Source organism: Aotus nancymaae, unplaced genomic scaffold (genome assembly GCF_030222135.1).
Source record: "Aotus nancymaae isolate 86718 unplaced genomic scaffold, 86718_ANA_hifiasm-v0.15.2.pri h1tg000124l, whole genome shotgun sequence".
NCBI classification, from domain to species: domain Eukaryota; kingdom Metazoa; phylum Chordata; class Mammalia; order Primates; family Aotidae; genus Aotus; species Aotus nancymaae.
Genome location: NW_026988539.1, coordinates 1,805,552 through 1,822,517, shown reverse-complemented (window position 1 = coordinate 1,822,517; position 16,966 = coordinate 1,805,552). Strand labels below are relative to the sequence as shown.

General features: G+C 56.6%; 1 protein-coding gene across 1 annotated transcript; it reads left to right on the top strand.

The window, feature by feature from the left end:
• Window positions 1-2,110: 2,110 nt before the first annotated feature.
• AZU1 (azurocidin 1) lies at window positions 2,111-7,711 on the top strand. The gene is made up of 5 exons (XM_012436323.3): window positions 2,111-2,268; window positions 2,569-2,725; window positions 4,713-4,857; window positions 6,384-6,617; window positions 7,409-7,711. The coding sequence occupies exons 1-5, from the start codon at window positions 2,211-2,213 to the stop codon at window positions 7,568-7,570; spliced, it is 756 nt and encodes a 251-aa protein (XP_012291746.3). The 5' UTR covers window positions 2,111-2,210; the 3' UTR covers window positions 7,571-7,711.
• Window positions 7,712-16,966: the final 9,255 nt, after the last annotated feature.

Sequence of the window (16,966 nt, the reverse complement as noted above, 5' to 3'; positions counted from 1 at the left end):
GTCCGTGTGAGGCCCATGCTTGGCCAGCACAGGCTGGACAGACGCTGGGGTCTCAGCGGGGAGGATGGACAGGTGGGATCCGGGGTGGGCAGAAAGGGAGATCTGGCTCAGACTGAGGCAGGGGTCTGGGGGCTGTGCCATGGACCTGGTAAGGTGGCCAGGCCGTGAGGCTCAGTGGAGACTGGAGTTGAGCCCTGGAGCCCTATATTCCCAATGGGCAGGGGACCCCAAAGCACTCTGGCCTTGCCTCCCTGGACTCTCCCCAGATTCACCCCTTGGAGGGGCAAACTACCCTTAAAGGTCCCCACAGGCCCAGACACAAACTGGTGTCCCCAGCGGTGTGGGGATACGCTTAGCCCCAGACCTTAGCTTCCCTTGGAAATAAGCCCCACTGTAAAAAATGGAGGTGAGGTTGCAGGCAGTAGCTCATACCTGTACTCCCAGCACTTTGGGAGGCCGAGGCAGGTAGACTGCTTGAGGTCAGGAGTTCCAAACCAGCCTAAGCAACATAGTGAGATCCCATCTCTACAGGCATGTGCCTGTGGTCCCAGCTACTCGGGAGGCTGAGGCAGGAGGATTGCTTGAACCCAGGAATCGGAGGCTGCAGCGAGCCAAGATCGCGCCACTGCACTCCAGCCAGGGCGACAGCAAGACAGCAAGACTTTGACTCTCTAAAAAAAAAAAAAAAAAAAAATGAAATTTACATAACATAAAATTAGCTATTTTGAACTGTACAGTTCAGTGGTTTTCGGTACCTTCACAGAGCTGTGCAACCATCACCACTATCCAGTTCCAGAACATTCCATCACCCCAAAAAAGGAAGTCCCATCTCCATCAGCCATCACTCCCTGCCTCTCCCCCAGCCCCTGACAACCACAAATCTACTTCCTGCCTCTGCAGATTTGCTTGTTCTGGACATTTCATCTATTTATTTTTATAGAGTTTTTATTTATATATTTTTGAGACAGAGTCTCTCTGTCACCCAGGCTGGAGTGCAGTGGCTCCATCTCAGCTCACTGCAACCTCTACCACCTGCCGGGTTCAAGTGATTCTCCTGCCTCAGCTTCCCAAGTAGCTGGGACTACAGGCGCCTGCCACCACACCCAGCTAATTTTTGTTGTTTTTTTTTTGTAGAGACAAAGTTTCACCATGTTGGCCAGGCTGTATTTATATATTCTTGAGACAGGGTCTTGCTGTGTTGCCCAGGTTTGTGAAACTCCTGGGCTCAAGCAATCCTCCTGCCTTGGCCTCCCAAAATGCTGGAATTACAAGCATGAGCCACTGTGCCCAGCCTGGCCAGGATTTCTCTTGAAGGTGATGAAAATATCCTAAAACTGACTGTGGTGATAACTGCTCCGTGAAGATGCTCAAAACCCCCAAATGGCACACTTTAAATGGGTGAATTTCGTTGTAGGTGAATGATATCTTTTTTTTTTTTTTTTGAGATGGAGTTTCACTTTGTCGCCCAGGCTGGAGTGCAGTGGCGAGAGCTCAGCTCACTGCAACCTCTGCCTCCCGGGTACAAGGGGTTCTCTGGCCTCAGCCTCCTGAGTAGCTGGAATTACAGGTGTGCCCTACCACGCCTGGCTAATTTTTGTATTTTTAGTAGAGATGGGGTTTCACCATGTTGGCCAGGCTGGTCTCCGACTCCCGACCCCTGGTGATCTGCCCGCCCCAGCCTCCCAAAGTGCTGGGATTACAGGCATGAGCCACCACGTCCAGCCTGTCAATGATATCTCAATAAAGCTATTGAAAAAGTAAAATAATAGTCACCCACACAGACCCACAGGCCTCCACGCAGGCCTGCCAGCTCCACTGCCCTGAGCCCCCCTGGCTTCAGGCCCAGCGGGGAGTGATGGAGCCCCAGGAGCTTGGGATGGGGAGACCAGCGCTCTGAGCTGGCAATGTCGCTGGTGTTTGCTGGGTGCTGGCTGCATGCCCACTGTGTGCTGGGCCACAGGATTCACTGGTTCCTATCACCCCCACCTGCCCCTGGGGGTGCTGCCGGCTTCTAGAGGGGGAAACTGAGGTCAGCGCGGGATGAGGGGGGAGCCCAGGCAGGCCCTGGGAGCAGTTTGCAGCAGAGGCCTTGAGCAATTTCCCGTGTTCCCACCGAGTGAGGCTGTCCCTGGGCCTGGGTGTGGACACCGCCAACCGCCAAGGCCCGTGTATAAGGGCGGCCGCCAACTTAGCCACAGAGCTTCCTCGCCATGACCCCGCTGACCGTCCTGGTCCTGCTGGCTGCTCTGCTGGCGTCCTCGAGGGCCGGTGAGTGCCTGTCTGTGCCGGGCCGTCCCTTGTCTGTGCTGGGGGCCCATCTGCCAGAGCAGAGCCAGACTCAAGGCACAGAGGAGGCAAGGGCTTGGCCTGGGTCACACAGCCAGCCCAGTCGGACAGTCCCGGGAGAGGCTTGCAGGCGGAGGGTGTGCGGGACTCGGGGCCGCCTGTCCTCTTAGGGAGTGGGGCGACGGGTGAGGGTGGGTCCCCCCGCAGCCCCATGGAGCTTCACGTGCCCTCCCGGCCACCGTGTGGGCTCCTGAGGTCTCAGAGCTGCCTTCCCCCACCCAGGTTCCAGGCCCCTCGCAGACATCGTGGGAGGCCGGAAGGCGAGGCCCCGCCAGTTCCCGTTTCTGGCCTCCATTCAGAATCAGGGGAGGCACTTCTGCGGGGGCGCCCTGGTCCATCCCCGCTTCGTGATGACTGCAGCCAGCTGCTTCCAAAGCCAGTGAGGGGGGCCCGGGAACGGGGCCTGGGGTGCACTGGGCTCAGAGAAGCAGCTTGGGGGTGCTTAGGGGATTCAGAGGGGGTGCTTGGTAGTTGAGGAGGGGAGGGGGTTGCAAAAGGGGGGGCTCAGGGAACAGAGGGGGCTTGGAGAGGGACATGGGGAGTGAGTTGAGGCAGGACCCAAGGAACAATATTGGGGGGCTTAGTTGGAGGAGGCCCAGAGAAGGGAAGGGCTCAGATGGAGGAGGCCCAGAGAAGGGAAGAGGCTCAGATGGAGGAGGCCCAGAGAAGGGAAGGGCTCAGATGGAGGAGGCCCAGAGAAGGGAAGGGCTCAGATGGAGGAGGCCCAGAGAAGGGAAGGGCTCAGATGGAGGAGGCCCAGAGAAGGGAAGGGCTCAGATGGAGGAGGCCCAGAGAAGGGAAGGGCTCAGATGGAGGAGGCCCAGAGAAGGGAAGAGGCTCAGATGGAGGAGGCCCAGAGAAGGGAAGGGCTCAGATGGAGGAGGCCCAGAGAAGGGAAGGGCTCAGATGGAGGAGGCCCAGAGAAGGGAAGGGCTCAGATGGAGGAGGCCCAGAGAAGGGAAGGGCTCAGATGGAGGAGGCCCAGAGAAGGGAAGGGCTCAGATGGAGGAGGCCCAGAGAAGGGAAGGGCTCAGATGGAGGAGGCCCAGAGAAGGGAAGGGTTCAGATGGAGGAGGCCCAGAGAAGGGAAGAAGCTCAGATGGAGGAGGCCCAGAGAAAGGAAGGGGCTCAGATGGAGGAGGCCCAGAGAAGGGAAGGGCTCAGATGGAGGAGGCCCAGAGAAGGGAAGAGGCTCAGATGGAGGAGGCCCAGAGAAGGGAAGGGCTCAGATGGAGGAGGCCCAGAGAAGGGAAGGGCTCAGATGGAGGAGGCCCAGAGAAGGGAAGGGCTCAGATGGAGGAGGCCCAGAGAAGGGAAGGGCTCAGATGGAGGAGGCCCAGAGAAGGGAAGGGCTCAGATGGAGGAGGCCCAGAGAAGGGAAGGGCTCAGATGGAGGAGGCCCAGAGAAGGGAAGAGGCTCAGATGGAGGAGGCCCAGAGAAGGGAAGGGCTCAGATGGAGGAGGCCCAGAGAAGGGAAGGGCTCAGATGGAGGAGGCCCAGAGAAGGGAAGGGCTCAGATGGAGGAGGCCCAGAGAAGGGAAGGGCTCAGATGGAAGAGGCCCAGAGAAGGGAAGGGCTCAGATGGAGGAGGCCCAGAGAAGGGAAGGGCTCAGATGGAGGAGGCCCAGAGAAGGGAAGGGCTCAGATGGAGGAGGCCCAGAGAAGGGAAGGGCTCAGATGGAAGAGGCCCAGAGAAGGGAAGGGCTCAGATGGAGGAGGCCCAGAGAAGGGAAGGGCTCAGATGGAGGAGGCCCAGAGAAGGGAAGAGGCTCAGATGGAGGAGGCCCAGAGAAGGGAAGGGCTAGATGGAGGAGGCCCAGAGAAGGGAAGGGCTCAGATGGAGGAGGCCCAGAGAAGGGAAGGGCTCAGATGGAGGAGGCCCAGAGAAAGGAAGGGGCTCAGATGGAGGAGGCCCAGAGAAGGGAAGAGGCTCAGATGGAGGAGGCCCAGAGAAGGGAAGAGGCTCAGATGGAGGAGGCCCAGAGAAGGGAAGGGCTCAGATGGAGGAGGCCCAGAGAAGGGAAGGGCTCAGATGGAGGAGGCCCAGAGAAGGGAAGAGGCTCAGATGGAGGAGGCCCAGAGAAGGGAAGGGCTCAGATGGAGGAGGCCCAGAGAAGGGAAGGGCTCAGATGGAGGAGGCCCAGAGAAGGGAAGGGCTCAGATGGAGGAGGCCCAGAGAAGGGAAAGGGCTCTGGATGGGGAGGGGGCCTTGGAGGGTCTCGGCTCTGCTTCTGTCAAAGGAGGGGAGTTTTCAGGGTGAAGGAACACAGTTTGCAGGCTGGGATCCCCCCTAATTTGCAAGCCAGCTTTGTGCCCAGGCCCCAGCCTGGTCTCCTCCCTCTGCCCTTTCCTCCGCTGCCCTTAGGAACCCTGGGATTGGCACCGTGGTGCTGGGCGCCTATGACCTGAGGCGGCGGGAGAGGAGGTCCCGGCAGACCTTCTCCATCAGCAGCATCAGCGAGAATGGCTACAACCCCCAGCAGAACCTGAATGACCTGCTGCTGCTGCAGGTGAGAGGAACGGGCAGGGGCTCACGCCTGTGCTCCCAGCGCCTCGGGAGGCCGGCACCAGCCTGGAAAACACGTCCAAACGCTGTCTCTACAAAAAAATACAAAAATTACCGGGCGCAGCGGCACGCACCTGTGGTCCCAGTGCTTCAGGAGCCTGAGGCGGGAGGATAGCTTGAGGTCAGGAGTTCAAGATCAGCCTGGCCATCATGCTGAAACCCCGTTGGGAGGATCACTTGAAGACAGGACCTTGTAATTAGCCTGAGCAATATGGCCAAATTCAGTATCTAAAAAAAAAAAGAAAAGAAATTAGCCAGGCATGGTGGCAGGCGCCTGTGGTCCCAGCTACTCAGGAGGCTAAGGCAGGAGAATCGTTTGAACCCTGGAGGTTGAGGCTGCAGTGAGCTGAGATCGTGCCGCTGCACTCCAGCCTGGGCAACAGAGCCAGACCTGTCTCAAGAAAACTTTTAAAAATATATAGTAAAACATAGAGATGGACCACAGTTTGTGTACTGAGCCTCCTGTTGGTGGATGCTGAAATCATTTTCAAATGCTTTCGTTGTGATAGAATCAAGTGAACAGTTTTCAGTTTTTGCTTTTTTCTTTGAGATGGAGTCGTGCTCTGTCGCCCAGGCTGGAGTGCAGTGGCACGATCTTGGCTCACCGCAACCTCCACCTCCCGGGTTCAAGCAATTCTCCTGCCTCAGCCTCCCAAGTAGCTGAGATTACAGGTGCCCATCACCACACTCAGCTAATTTTTTAATATTTTTAGTAGAGATGGGGTTTCACCATGTGGACTGGGCTGGTTTCGAACTCCTAACCTCAAATGATCCACCTGCCTCGGTCTCCCAAAGTGCTGAGATTACAGGCGTGAGCCACTGCACCTGGCCATTTTTTTAAATTTTTAAATAGAGACGGAGGGGTCTTGCTATGTTGGCCAGGCTGGTCTCAAACCCCTGAACTCAAATGATCCTCTTACTTTGGCCTCCCAAAGTGCTGGGATGACAGGCCAGAGCCACCTCACCTGCATTGTTTATTATTATTTTTCTATGGAGGAGGAACTGGAGACTCAGAGAGGCAAAGCAACTTAGCCAGGGTCCTAGAGCAGGTTAATGTCCTGCCAGAATATTGTTTTGGTTTTGGAGACAGAGTCTCGCTCTGTCATCCAGGCTGGAGTGCAGTGGCAGGGTCTTGGCTCACTGCAGCCTCCGCCTCCCAGGTTCCAGCGATTCTCCTGCCTCAGCCTTTTAAGTAGCTGGGATAATTTTTTTTTGGATTTTTAGTAGAGACGAGGTGTCACCTTGTTGGCCAGGCTGGTTTCGAACTCCTGGCCTCAAATGACCCTCCCACATTGGCCTCCCAAAGTGCTGGGATTATAGGCACCAGCCACCATGCCCAGCCCTGCTGAGAACCAAAGGCAAACCACTTACAGACCACAATTCACGCTGCTGACACTTCTGCTCCCAGGGGGCTCCGTGAGGCTCCAGCTCCCGGGGCCAACCCTCCCCTGACTCTGTTTCCTTCCCCAGCTGGACCGCGAGGCCAACCTCACCAGCAGCGTGGCAGTACTGCCGCTGCCTCCGCAGAACGCCGCGGTGGAAGCTGGCACCAGATGCCAGGTGGCCGGCTGGGGGACGCAGCGCAGCGGGGGCCGTCTCTCCCGTTTTCTCAGGGTCATCAATGTGACTGTGACCCCTGAGGACCAGTGTCGCCCCAACAACGTGTGCACCGGTGTGCTCACCCGCCGGGGCGGCATCTGCCAGGTACGCGCTCCCCGTGGCGGGAGGAGGGGTCTTGAAAGGTAATGAGCTCCCCGTGGCAGGAGAAAGCAAGTTCAGCTGAGGGCGGCATGGCAGGGGGTCCCCAGGATGGAGCATTTTAACAGCATGAGAAATAGTATCCATTTTTTTTTTTGAGATGGAGTTTTGCTCTTCTTGCTCAGGCAGGCTGGAGTGCAGCGGCACGATCTCGGCTCACTGCAACCTCCACCTCCTGGGTTCAAGCAATTCTCCTGTTTCACCCTCCCGAGTTGCCGGGATTACAGGCGCCCACCCACGTGCCTGGCTAACTTTTGTATTTGTTTTAGTAGAGATGGGGTTTCACCATCTTGGCCAGGCTGGTCTCAAACTCCTGAACTTGTGATCTACCCACCTCCACTTCCCAAAGTGTTGGGATTACAGGCGTGAGCTACCACACCTGACGGAGAAACAGTAGCTATTAAACACCGTCGGCGAGCTGAGTCTGTGATGTGGGTTGGGGGCCCAGCAGGCAGGTAGAGCGGGTCAGTGGGGGACTCAGCCATTGTGATTGCCAGGGGAGGGGCACCTGGCCCAGCCTGCAAGTGCCAGGAAGCTCCTGAAAGCAACTGATCCAAAATTCCGTTAGGAGTGAACCAGGGCAGACGGGAATGTGTGCAGAGAGAGAACAGCCCGTGCAAAGGGCCTGGGGCTGGATCGGGACTTGTGGGTTCCAGGGGCAGCAGGAGGGCTCTGCAGTTCTGGGTGACGGGGGAGCCGGGCCCAGGGACGCCCTGACACAGCTGCCGCCTGCCCAGGGAGACGGGGGCACTCCCCTCATCTGCAACGGCCTGGGACACGGTGTGGCCTCCTTCTCCACGGGGCCCTGTGGCCGGGGCCCCGACTTCTTCACCCCAGTGGCGCTCTTCCGAGAATGGATTGATGGTGTTCTCAACGCCCCTACACCTGGGCCAGCCTAGGGGGAGCCTGTGACCTCCCACGGAGCCCAGCTCTGCCCTCTACGCCTCCTGCGTGCTGCATCCCCGTCCCGTGGTCCCACCCCTGCCCCTGCTCCGGCCCGCGTGGCCCTGGCTGTAATAAAGAAGCTGTTCCCTCCTCTGCTCCTGGTTTCTGCTTCATCAGGCTGGGCTGTGGGGAGGTGTGAGTAGCGCCTTCACCGGCCTTAGGGACACCTACCCCAGTCCTTTGCAGATGTTCTCGGATTCCCTCGAAGCCCTTGGTGTTATCTCCACGTGACAGCGGGGTGCTGGGGGGAGGCCAAGGTTCAGAGAGGTTGGGTGGCTGCCCTGTGGTTGCACAGCGAACGCAGGCTTTGAACCCGAATCTGTGAGGTTCTAGTCCCCCTGTCCACCTCTCATTCTGCTGGAGAACATATCACACAGCTTCCGTGGGCCACATCAGGAAACAGGAGAGGCCGGGCACGGTGGCTCACACCTGTGATCCCAGCGCTTTGGGAGGCCAAGGGGGGGGCACATCACCCGAGGTCAGGAGTTCGAGACCAGCCTGGCCAATGTGGCGAAACCCCGTCTCTACTAAGAATACAAAAATTAGCCACGCATGATGGTAGGCACCTGTAATCCCAGCTATTCAGGACGCTGAGACAGGAGAATCACTTGAACCTGGGAGGCGGAGTTTGCAATGAGCCAAAATTGCATCACCGCACTCCAGCCTGTGGGATAGAGTAAGACTCTGTCTCCAAAAAATAAAAATAAAGTGTGCAATTCAATGGTCTTCAGTACACTCACAATGTTGTGTGGTCATCAACTCTATTGAATTCTGGAATATTCCAGCACCCCCAGAGGAATCCCCGTCCCATCAGCCGTCACTCCCTGCCTCTTCTCCACACACACACCCCCGGCACCCCCACATGCCCTCTCTGCCTCGTGGATCAGCCTGTCCTGGACATTTCGTAGAAATGAGATCATGTACCGTGAGGTCTTCTGTGCCCAGCGTCTCTCACTGAGCGTGACATCCTCACGGTGCATCCGCGCCGAGTCCTGGGTCAGAGCTTCGCTCCTTCTCGCGGTGAGTCGTGTTCCGGTGCGTGGAGGGTCGCGCTGTGCCGATCCACACGCCTGTGGGCGGACGTCTGAGCCTCTCCGCTTTCGGCTTCTGTGAGTCTCACATCTGTGGGCATTCACGTGCAGGCTTTTGTTGGAAATCCTGCTTTTCTTTTGTGAATCTGCCCTGGAATGGAACTGCAGGGTCATAACAGGTCCTGTTTACAGAGGGGGAAACTGAGGCCTAGGGAGGCGTGCCAGTGGCTCAGGAACCCAGCTAGTGGGGGCCCTGCCTGAGATTGGAGAGGCAAAGCCACTGCCTGATCATTGTCCAGATGGGGAAACAGGCCCAAGGTACGATTGAGGTTCAAGCGCTTCTGATGCCCCCAGCTCGGGGCCACGTCCGGTCATGAGGCCCCCCGCTGGGCGGGATCCCTGTCCTCCCTGGGGCGGTTTCTGCCCACCTTCCTTCAGCCCCTGCAGCTCCCACATTCTGGGCCCGAGGGTCTGGTCTCAGGTCCACCTGGCAGGGGTCAGCCCGGCTCGAGGGCCCTCAGTGCAAGGCTGTGGGTCACTGTGGGTGGCCCGACCCTCTCCAGGCCGTGAATTTCAGGGACGTGGGACAGGGTCTCACCTGCGGACCACCTCCCACCCCGAAACCCCGTCCAGGCCCTGTCCCCGCAGCCTCCTGGCAGACCCAGGCGGGCTCGCGGTCCAGTGGCAGCCCGGCCCCACTCGCTGGTGTCTTGGGGAAGTTTTTAAGTTTTGGGAATTCTCAGTACAGATTGTGAAACATCTGCGTTTGGCTTAGAAATCCCGTGAGAGGGGGGCATCAGGGGGCAGGTGGGTGGATGGGCCTGGGGGGTGTGGAAGGCAGTCGGGTGTCAGGGCCTCGTGCACATGGGAAGGTCAACAGTAGGCACAACACACACAACACTCACACAACACAACACTCATGCAACACACACACAACACAACACACATACAACACACACACAACACACAAAAAACACAAAACACATAAAACACAAGCACAACACACACACAAAACACACACCACACATACAAAACACAAGACACACCCAAAACACACACAACACACAAAAAACACGACACACACAAAACACATAAAACACAACACTCACACAACACACACATACAACACACACAAAACACACACCACACATAAAAACACACAAGACACACCCAAAACACAGACAACACACAAAATACACAAAAAACACAAAACACATAAAACACACATAGCACGCACATAGCACACACAACACACATACAACACACAAAAAAACTCCCAAAACACACAACACCCAAAACACACAACACACAACACACACAAAAAACCATAAAACACAACACACAACACTCACACAGCACACACAACACACACAAAACACCACACATACAAAACACAGAAGACACCCCCAAAACACACAACACACAAAACACGTAAACACACAAAACACACACACAAAACACAACACACATACAATACACACAAAACACTCCCAAAACACACAACACACAAAACACAGAACACACAACACACACAGCACAACACACAAAACACATACAGAACACACAAAACATTTACAAAACACAGAACACACACAAAACACATAAAACACATACACAATGACCCAAAACACACACACAACGCCCAAAACACACAACACACAAAATATGTAAAACACACACAAAAAACACATAAAACACATACACAATGCACCCAAAACACATATACAACACACACAACACACAAAAACACATACAACACACCCAAAACAAAAACAAACACAAAAAACACACAACACGCACAAAACACACCCGCTGTGAGGCTGAGCCCCACGGGCAAACCAGCATCTTCCCTTCACTCAGGGAGAAGGTTTTCCTTTTCTAAAGAGGAAAGGAAAGGAGGCTGGGTGTGGTGGCTCACACCTGTAATCCCAGCACTTTGGGAGGCCGAGGCGGGTGGATGACTTCAGGTCAGGAGTTCAAGACCAGCCTGGCCAACATGGTGAAACCCCATCTCTACTAAAAGTACAAAAATTAGCATGGCGTGGTGGTGTGTGCCTGTAGTCCCAGCTACTCAAGAGGCTGAGGCAGGAGAACTGCTTGAACCCAGGAGGCGGAGGTTGCAGTGAGCCAAGATTACACCACTGCACTCCAGCCTGGGTGAGACAGAGTGAACCTCTGTCTCAAAACATAGAAAAAGAAAGGAGAGGAGTGGAAAAAGAGAGACCAAGAGAGATGGAGGGACGGAGACAGATGGAGACACAGAACAGAGACAGAGACAGAGCTGGAGAGACGAGAGAGATAGATTAAAAAAGGAAGACAGAGGCTGGGCGCGGTGGCTCATGCCTGTAATCCAAGCACTTTGGAGGCCAAGGCGGGCGGATCACCTGAGGTCGGGAGTTCAAGACCAGCCTGACCAACATGGTGAAACCCCTTCTTTAAAAATTAAAAAAAAAAAAAAGGGTGACAGAGGCTGGGCGCGGTGGCTCATGCCTGCAATCCCAGCACTTTGGGAGGCCAAGGTGGGCGGATCACCTGAAGTCAGGAGTGTGAGACCAGCCTGACCAACATGGAGAAATCCCGTCTCTACTAAAAATACAAAATTAGCCGGGCGTGGTGGTGTGTACCTGTAATCCCAGCTACTCAGGAGGCTGAGGCAGGAGAATCACTTGAACCTGGGAGGTGGAGGTTGGGGTGAGCCGAGATCCCGCCATTGCACTCCAGCCTGGGTGACAAGAGAGAAACTCCATCTCAAAAAAAAAAAAAAAAAATGGGAGACAGAGATGAAGAGACAGACACAAGGAGACACAGAGACAAAGAGACAGAGAAAGATAGGGGGACAGAGACAGAGTGAGACAGAGAGACAGAGACAGAGAGGGAGATAGAGAGGGTGGAGAGAGAGACAGGGACACAGGCCTGGTCTCCCCTGGGTCTCCTCTCGGCCCTGGGCAGCCCCACCTGCGATCCATGAAGCCGTTACCAGTTGCAACACCCACAGTTGGCACAGGAAGGGGCCCCCCACTACCCTGGCCCCCCGGCCAACCCCTGCAGAGCCCCAGGAACGTTCCACGGAGCCCTCCCTGCTACCCCCTCCCAGCACTCTGGTTGCCCTGGCCTGTGCCTTCCCCGACGGCCTCTGTGCCTTGGCACACGGCTTCCCCCCAGGATGCACGGGGAGCCTGGAGGACCCAGATGGAGCCCGCGGTCCATGTGGGGATGCTCAGGTCAGGACCCGGCTGCATTGGCCTTTCGTGGAAACAGATCCTGATGGGGAAGCGCAGGTACAAACAGGCTGGGGCAGTGCCCTGGGCAGCCCTCGCGGGGGCTCCACCCAGCTGCGTGTGTGCACGCGTCTTTCTTAACTTTCTTTTCTTTTTTTGGTTAACAGCTTTATTGAGATGTCCTTCACACACACCACACAATTCAACCACTTAATTCAGTGGCGGCCAGGTGGCGGGGGAGGTCGCTGGAGCCTAGGAGTTCCAGACCCGCCTGGGCAGCATAGCAAGACCCCTCTCTATTAAAAAAAAAATTCAGGCTGGGCGTGGCGGCTCATGCCTATAATCCCAGCACTTTGGGAGGCCGAGGCGGGCGGATCACAAGGTCAAGAGATCAAGACCAGCCTGGCCAACATGGTGAAACCTATCGCTACTGAAAATACAAAAATTAGCCGGCATGGTGGGAGGCGCCTGTAATCCCAGCTACTCGGGAGGCTGAGGCGGGAGGATCGCTTGAACCAGGGAGGTGGAGGTCGCAGTGAGCCGAGATCGCACCATTGCACTCCAGCCTGGTGACAGAGCGAGACTCTATCTCAAAATAAATAAATAAATAAATCCGGCCAGGTGCGGTGGCTCACGCCTGTAATCCTAGCACTTTGGGAGGCCGAGGTGGATGGATCACCTGAGGTCAGGAGTTCAAGACCAGCCTGGCCATCATGGAGAAAACCCGTCTTAAAAAATAAATAAATGAAAATTAAAAAATCTGTGACATTTAACACACGAACACAGTTGTGCAACCACCACCTCTAATTCCAGAACATTCCCACTACTCCAAAAAGCAGCCCTGTGCCCAGGAGCCGTCACTGCTCTCCATCCCCTCCCTGGCCCCCACACCCATGAATTTCCTGCCTGTCTCTGTGGATGGGTCTGTCCTGGACATTTCGGATAAAGCGGACCTCATGCTGCGTGACCTTCTGTGTCTGGCGTCTCTTACTGAGCGTGACGTCCTCAAGGTGCATCCGCGCTGTGGTTGGGTCCGAGCCTCGCTCCTGCTCATGGCTGGGTCCTGTGCCTGTGCGTGGAGGGACCATGCTGTGCTGACCCTTTCATCTGTGGGTGGACGCCGGGTTTATTACGCTCTGGTTATTCTGTGTCTGGGGGGTGTCTGGTGAAACAGGGTCTCTGTCTCCCAGGCTGGAGTACAGTGGTGCAATCACAGCTCACTGCAGCCCCAAACTCCACGCTCAAGGGGTCTTCCCATCCCAGCCTCCCAAGGAGCTGGGATAAGAGCTACAGGTCACCACACCCGGCTAGTTTATATTTATTTATTTGTGAGGCGGAGTCTTGCTCTCTCGCCCAGGCTAGAGTGCAATGGCACGATCTCGGCTCACTGCAACCTGTGCCTCCTGGGTTCAAGTGAATCTCCTGCCTCAGCCTCCCCAGTAAGTAGCTGAGACTACAGGCACACGCCACCACTCCTGGCTAATTTTGCATTTTTAGTAGAGACCGAATTTCTCCACGTTGGTCAGGCTGGTCTCAAACTCCCAACCTGAGGTGATCCACCTGCCTCAGCCTGCCAAAGTGCTGGGATTTCAGGTGTGAGCCATCGTGCCCGGCCTAATTTTTATTTTTTGTAAAGATGGGGTTTTGCAGGCCGGGCGCAGTGGCTCACACCTGTAATCCAAGCACTTTGGAGGCCAAGGCGGGTGGATCACCCGAGGTCGGGAGTTCAAGACCAGCCTGACCAACATGGTGAAACCCCGTCTTTAAATAAATAAAAAATAAATAAATAAAAAATAAAAGATAGGGTTTTGCTGTGTTGCCCAGGATTCTTATTTGTATTAAAAAATTTAACCTCTGTCAGCTGCAGTGGCTCTCATCATTCTCGGGTGACAGATGGGGAAACTGAGGCAGAGGCAGGTGCAGTTTCCAGTCCAGAGTCACAAAACACAGCAGGATTAAACGCAGACCCTGGGCGCCGGTGCCTGAAAGTGAGGAAGGGCTGAATTGCTCATTTAGCTGCCAAGGTGCCCAGCCTGAGAGGGAGGGGCTGCAGAGTGAGCACCCGACTTGATAGTAAAATCACCGGCAGTGACGTGAGGGCAGCAGCCTGAGGGCTGGCACCTGGCGCGGGCTTCAGCACTTCTCAGAATGGAATCCATCAGCCGGGCGTGGCTGCTCAAGCCCGTCATCCCGGCACTGCCGGAGGCCGAGCAGGTGGATCACCCGAGGTCAGGAGTTTGGAATCAGCCTAATCAACATGGAGAAACCTGTTTCCACTAAAAATACAAAAAGCGAATTAGCAGGGTGTGGTGGACGCCTCTAATCCCAGCTACTCGGGGGCTCAGGCAGGACAATGGATGGAACCCGGGAGGGGGAGGTTGCGGTGAGTCCAGGTCACACCACCGCACTCCAGCCTGGGCGACAGAGCCAAATGCCATCTCAATTAAAAAAAAAAAGTGGGTCTGAGGAGAGGGTGTGAGGAGAGAGTCTGAGGAGACAGTCTGAGGCGAGGGTCTGAGGGTCTGAGGAGAGGGTCTGAGGAGAGGGTCTGAGGGTCTGAGGAGAGGGTCTGAGGGTCTGAGGAGAGGGTCTGAGGGTCTGAGGAGAGGGTCTGAGGAGAGGGTCTGAGGGTCTGAGGAGAGGGTCTGAGGGTCTGAGGAGAGGGTCTGAGGAGAGGGTCTGAGGGTCTGAGGAGAGGGTCTGAGGGTCTGAGGAGAGGGTCTGAGGGTCTGAGGAGAGGGTCTGAGGAGAGGGTCTGAGGGTCTGAGGAGAGGCTCTGAGGAGACGGTCTGAGGAGAGGGTCGGAGGAGACGGTCTGAGGAAAGTATGAGGAGAGAGTCGGAGGGTCTGAGGAGACTCTGAGGGGAGGGTTTGAGGGTCTGAGGAGAGCGTCTGAGGAGACGGTCTGAGGAGAGGGTCCATGGAGTGGGTCTGAGGGCCTGAGGAGAGGGTCTGAGGAGACGGTCTGAGGAGAGGGTCTGAGGGTCTGAGGAGAGGGTCTGAGCATCTCAGGCGACGGTCTGAGGAGAGGGTGTTAGGAGAGGGTCAGAGGAAAGTATGAGGAGAGAGTCGGAGGGTCTGAGGAGAGTCTGAGGAGAGGGTCTGAGAGGCGAGTCTGAGGGGAGGGTTTGAGGGTCTGAGGAGAGCGTCTGAGGAGACGGTCTGAGGAGAGGGTCCATGGAGTGGGTCTGAGGGCCTGAGGAGAGGGTCTGAGGAGACGGTCTGAGGAGAGGGTCTGAGGGTCTGAGGAGAGGGTCTGAGCATCTCAGGCGACGGTCTGAGGAGAGGGTGTTAGGAGAGGGTCAGAGGAAAGTATGAGGAGAGAGTCGGAGGGTCTGAGGAGAGTCTGAGGAGAGGGTCTGAGAGGCGAGTCTGAGGGGAGGGTTTGAGGGTCTGAGGAGAGCGTCTGAGGAGACGGTCTGAGGAGAGGGTCCATGGAGTGGGTCTGAGGGCCTGAGGAGAGGGTCTGAGGAGACGGTCTGAGGAGAGGGTCTGAGGGTCTGAGGAGAGGGTCTGAGCATCTCAGGCGACGGTCTGAGGAGAGGGTGTTAGGAGAGGGTCTGAGGAGACGGTCTGAGGAGAGGGTCTGAGGAAAGTATGAGGAGAGAGTCGGAGGGTCTGAGGAGAGGGTCTGAGGAGAGGGTCTGAGGGTCTGAGGAGAGGCTCTGAGGAGAGGGTCTGAGGGTCTGAGGAGAGGCTCTGAGGAGACGGTCTGAGGAGAGGGTCGGAGGAGACGGTCTGAGGAAAGTATGAGGAGAGAGTCGGAGGGTCTGAGGAGAGTCTGAGGAGAGGGTCTGAGAGGCGAGTCTGAGGGGAGGGTTTGAGGGTCTGAGGAGAGCGTCTGAGGAGAGGGTCCATGGAGTGGGTCTGAGGGCCTGAGGAGAGGGTCTGAGGAGACGGTCTGAGGAGAGGGTCTGAGGGTCTGAGGAGAGGGTCTGAGCATCTCAGGCGACGGTCTGAGGAGAGGGTGTTAGGAGAGGGTCGGAGGAGACGGTCTGAGGAGAGGGTCTGAGGAAAGTATGAGGAGAGAGTCGGAGGGTCTGAGGAGAGGGTCTGAGAGGCGAGTCTGAGGGGAGGGCTTGAGGGTCTGAGGAGAGGGTCTGTGGGTCTGAGGAGAGGGTTTGAGGGTCTGAGGAGAGGGTCCTTCTGATTCTCCCACTTAAGACCGTCTCCTAAGAGCGACAACCCTCCTCTCAGACCCTCACCTCATACCCTCTCCTGAGAACACCTTTGCAGACCCTCAGACCTCATCAGACCCTGATCCTCTTGCCTCAAATCCTCTCCTCAGACCATCAGACCCTCGCCTGAGAGCCTCTCCTGAGACCCTCCGACCCTCTCCTCAGATCCTCTCCTCAGACCCTTAGACTCTGTCCTCAGACCCTCTCCTCAGAGCTTCTCCTCAGACCCTCAGACCCTCCTCTCAGACCGTCTCCTCAGCCCTCTCCTCCGACCTTCAGACTCTCTCCTCACACCCTCTCCTTAGGGCCACAGCCCCACAGGGTCGTAGGGTGTCCTCTAATGCTGTGCTGAGGCGCAGGATCCCGGAAGTAAAGAGACAGGACACAGAAGGACTGGGAAAGCGCAGTGGGGGTCGGGGGTCACGCCACCTGTGAGCGGAGACAGGAGAGGCCCCAAACGTCCAGGAGCGTGTGTGTTCAGTGCGTTCCAGACGGCGGAAGGTGGTCAGGGAGGTCATCTTAAGGACAGTGATAGGGTCAAGACAGTCACGTGCGCGGTGAACAGGGGCGCACCCCCTGGGGTCACGGAGGCCAGGAGGCGGGTCGCGCGCAGTGTCTCAGCGGGGCAGGCTCCTAAGGAATTCTACAGGAGGGTGCGCTTGAGTCAGCACAGCAGCAGGGCTGCCCAGGTCGACAGCCACGTGCTGGCAGCTTCCAGGGGTCTCTATAGGAGGATGATCTGAGGCAGCACGGTAGCTAGAGAGCTGACGAGTTACACAGTCACCACGGCGCGATTATACCAGACCGGCTGGCGGGAGTGCTGGGCTGCGGGCAGCCTTCCGCAGAGCTGGACTCGAGGTCCTACAGCTCCTTTACCGTGAGAGGCTCTCGCCCCATGCCTGCCACACAGTGGGCGTCTTTAC

Bases quoted from the DNA above. Each gene is read 5' to 3' on its own strand.
- AZU1 (XM_012436323.3), top strand. From the start codon at position 2,211: ATGACCCCGCTGACCGTCCTGGTCCTGCTGGCTGCTCTGCTGGCGTCC. The intron at 2,269-2,568 runs GTGAGTGCCTGT...TCCCCCACCCAG, and splicing joins GCTGGCGTCCTCGAGGGCCG to GTTCCAGGCCCCTCGCAGAC. The intron at 4,858-6,383 runs GTGAGAGGAACG...TTCCTTCCCCAG, and splicing joins ATGACCTGCTGCTGCTGCAG to CTGGACCGCGAGGCCAACCT.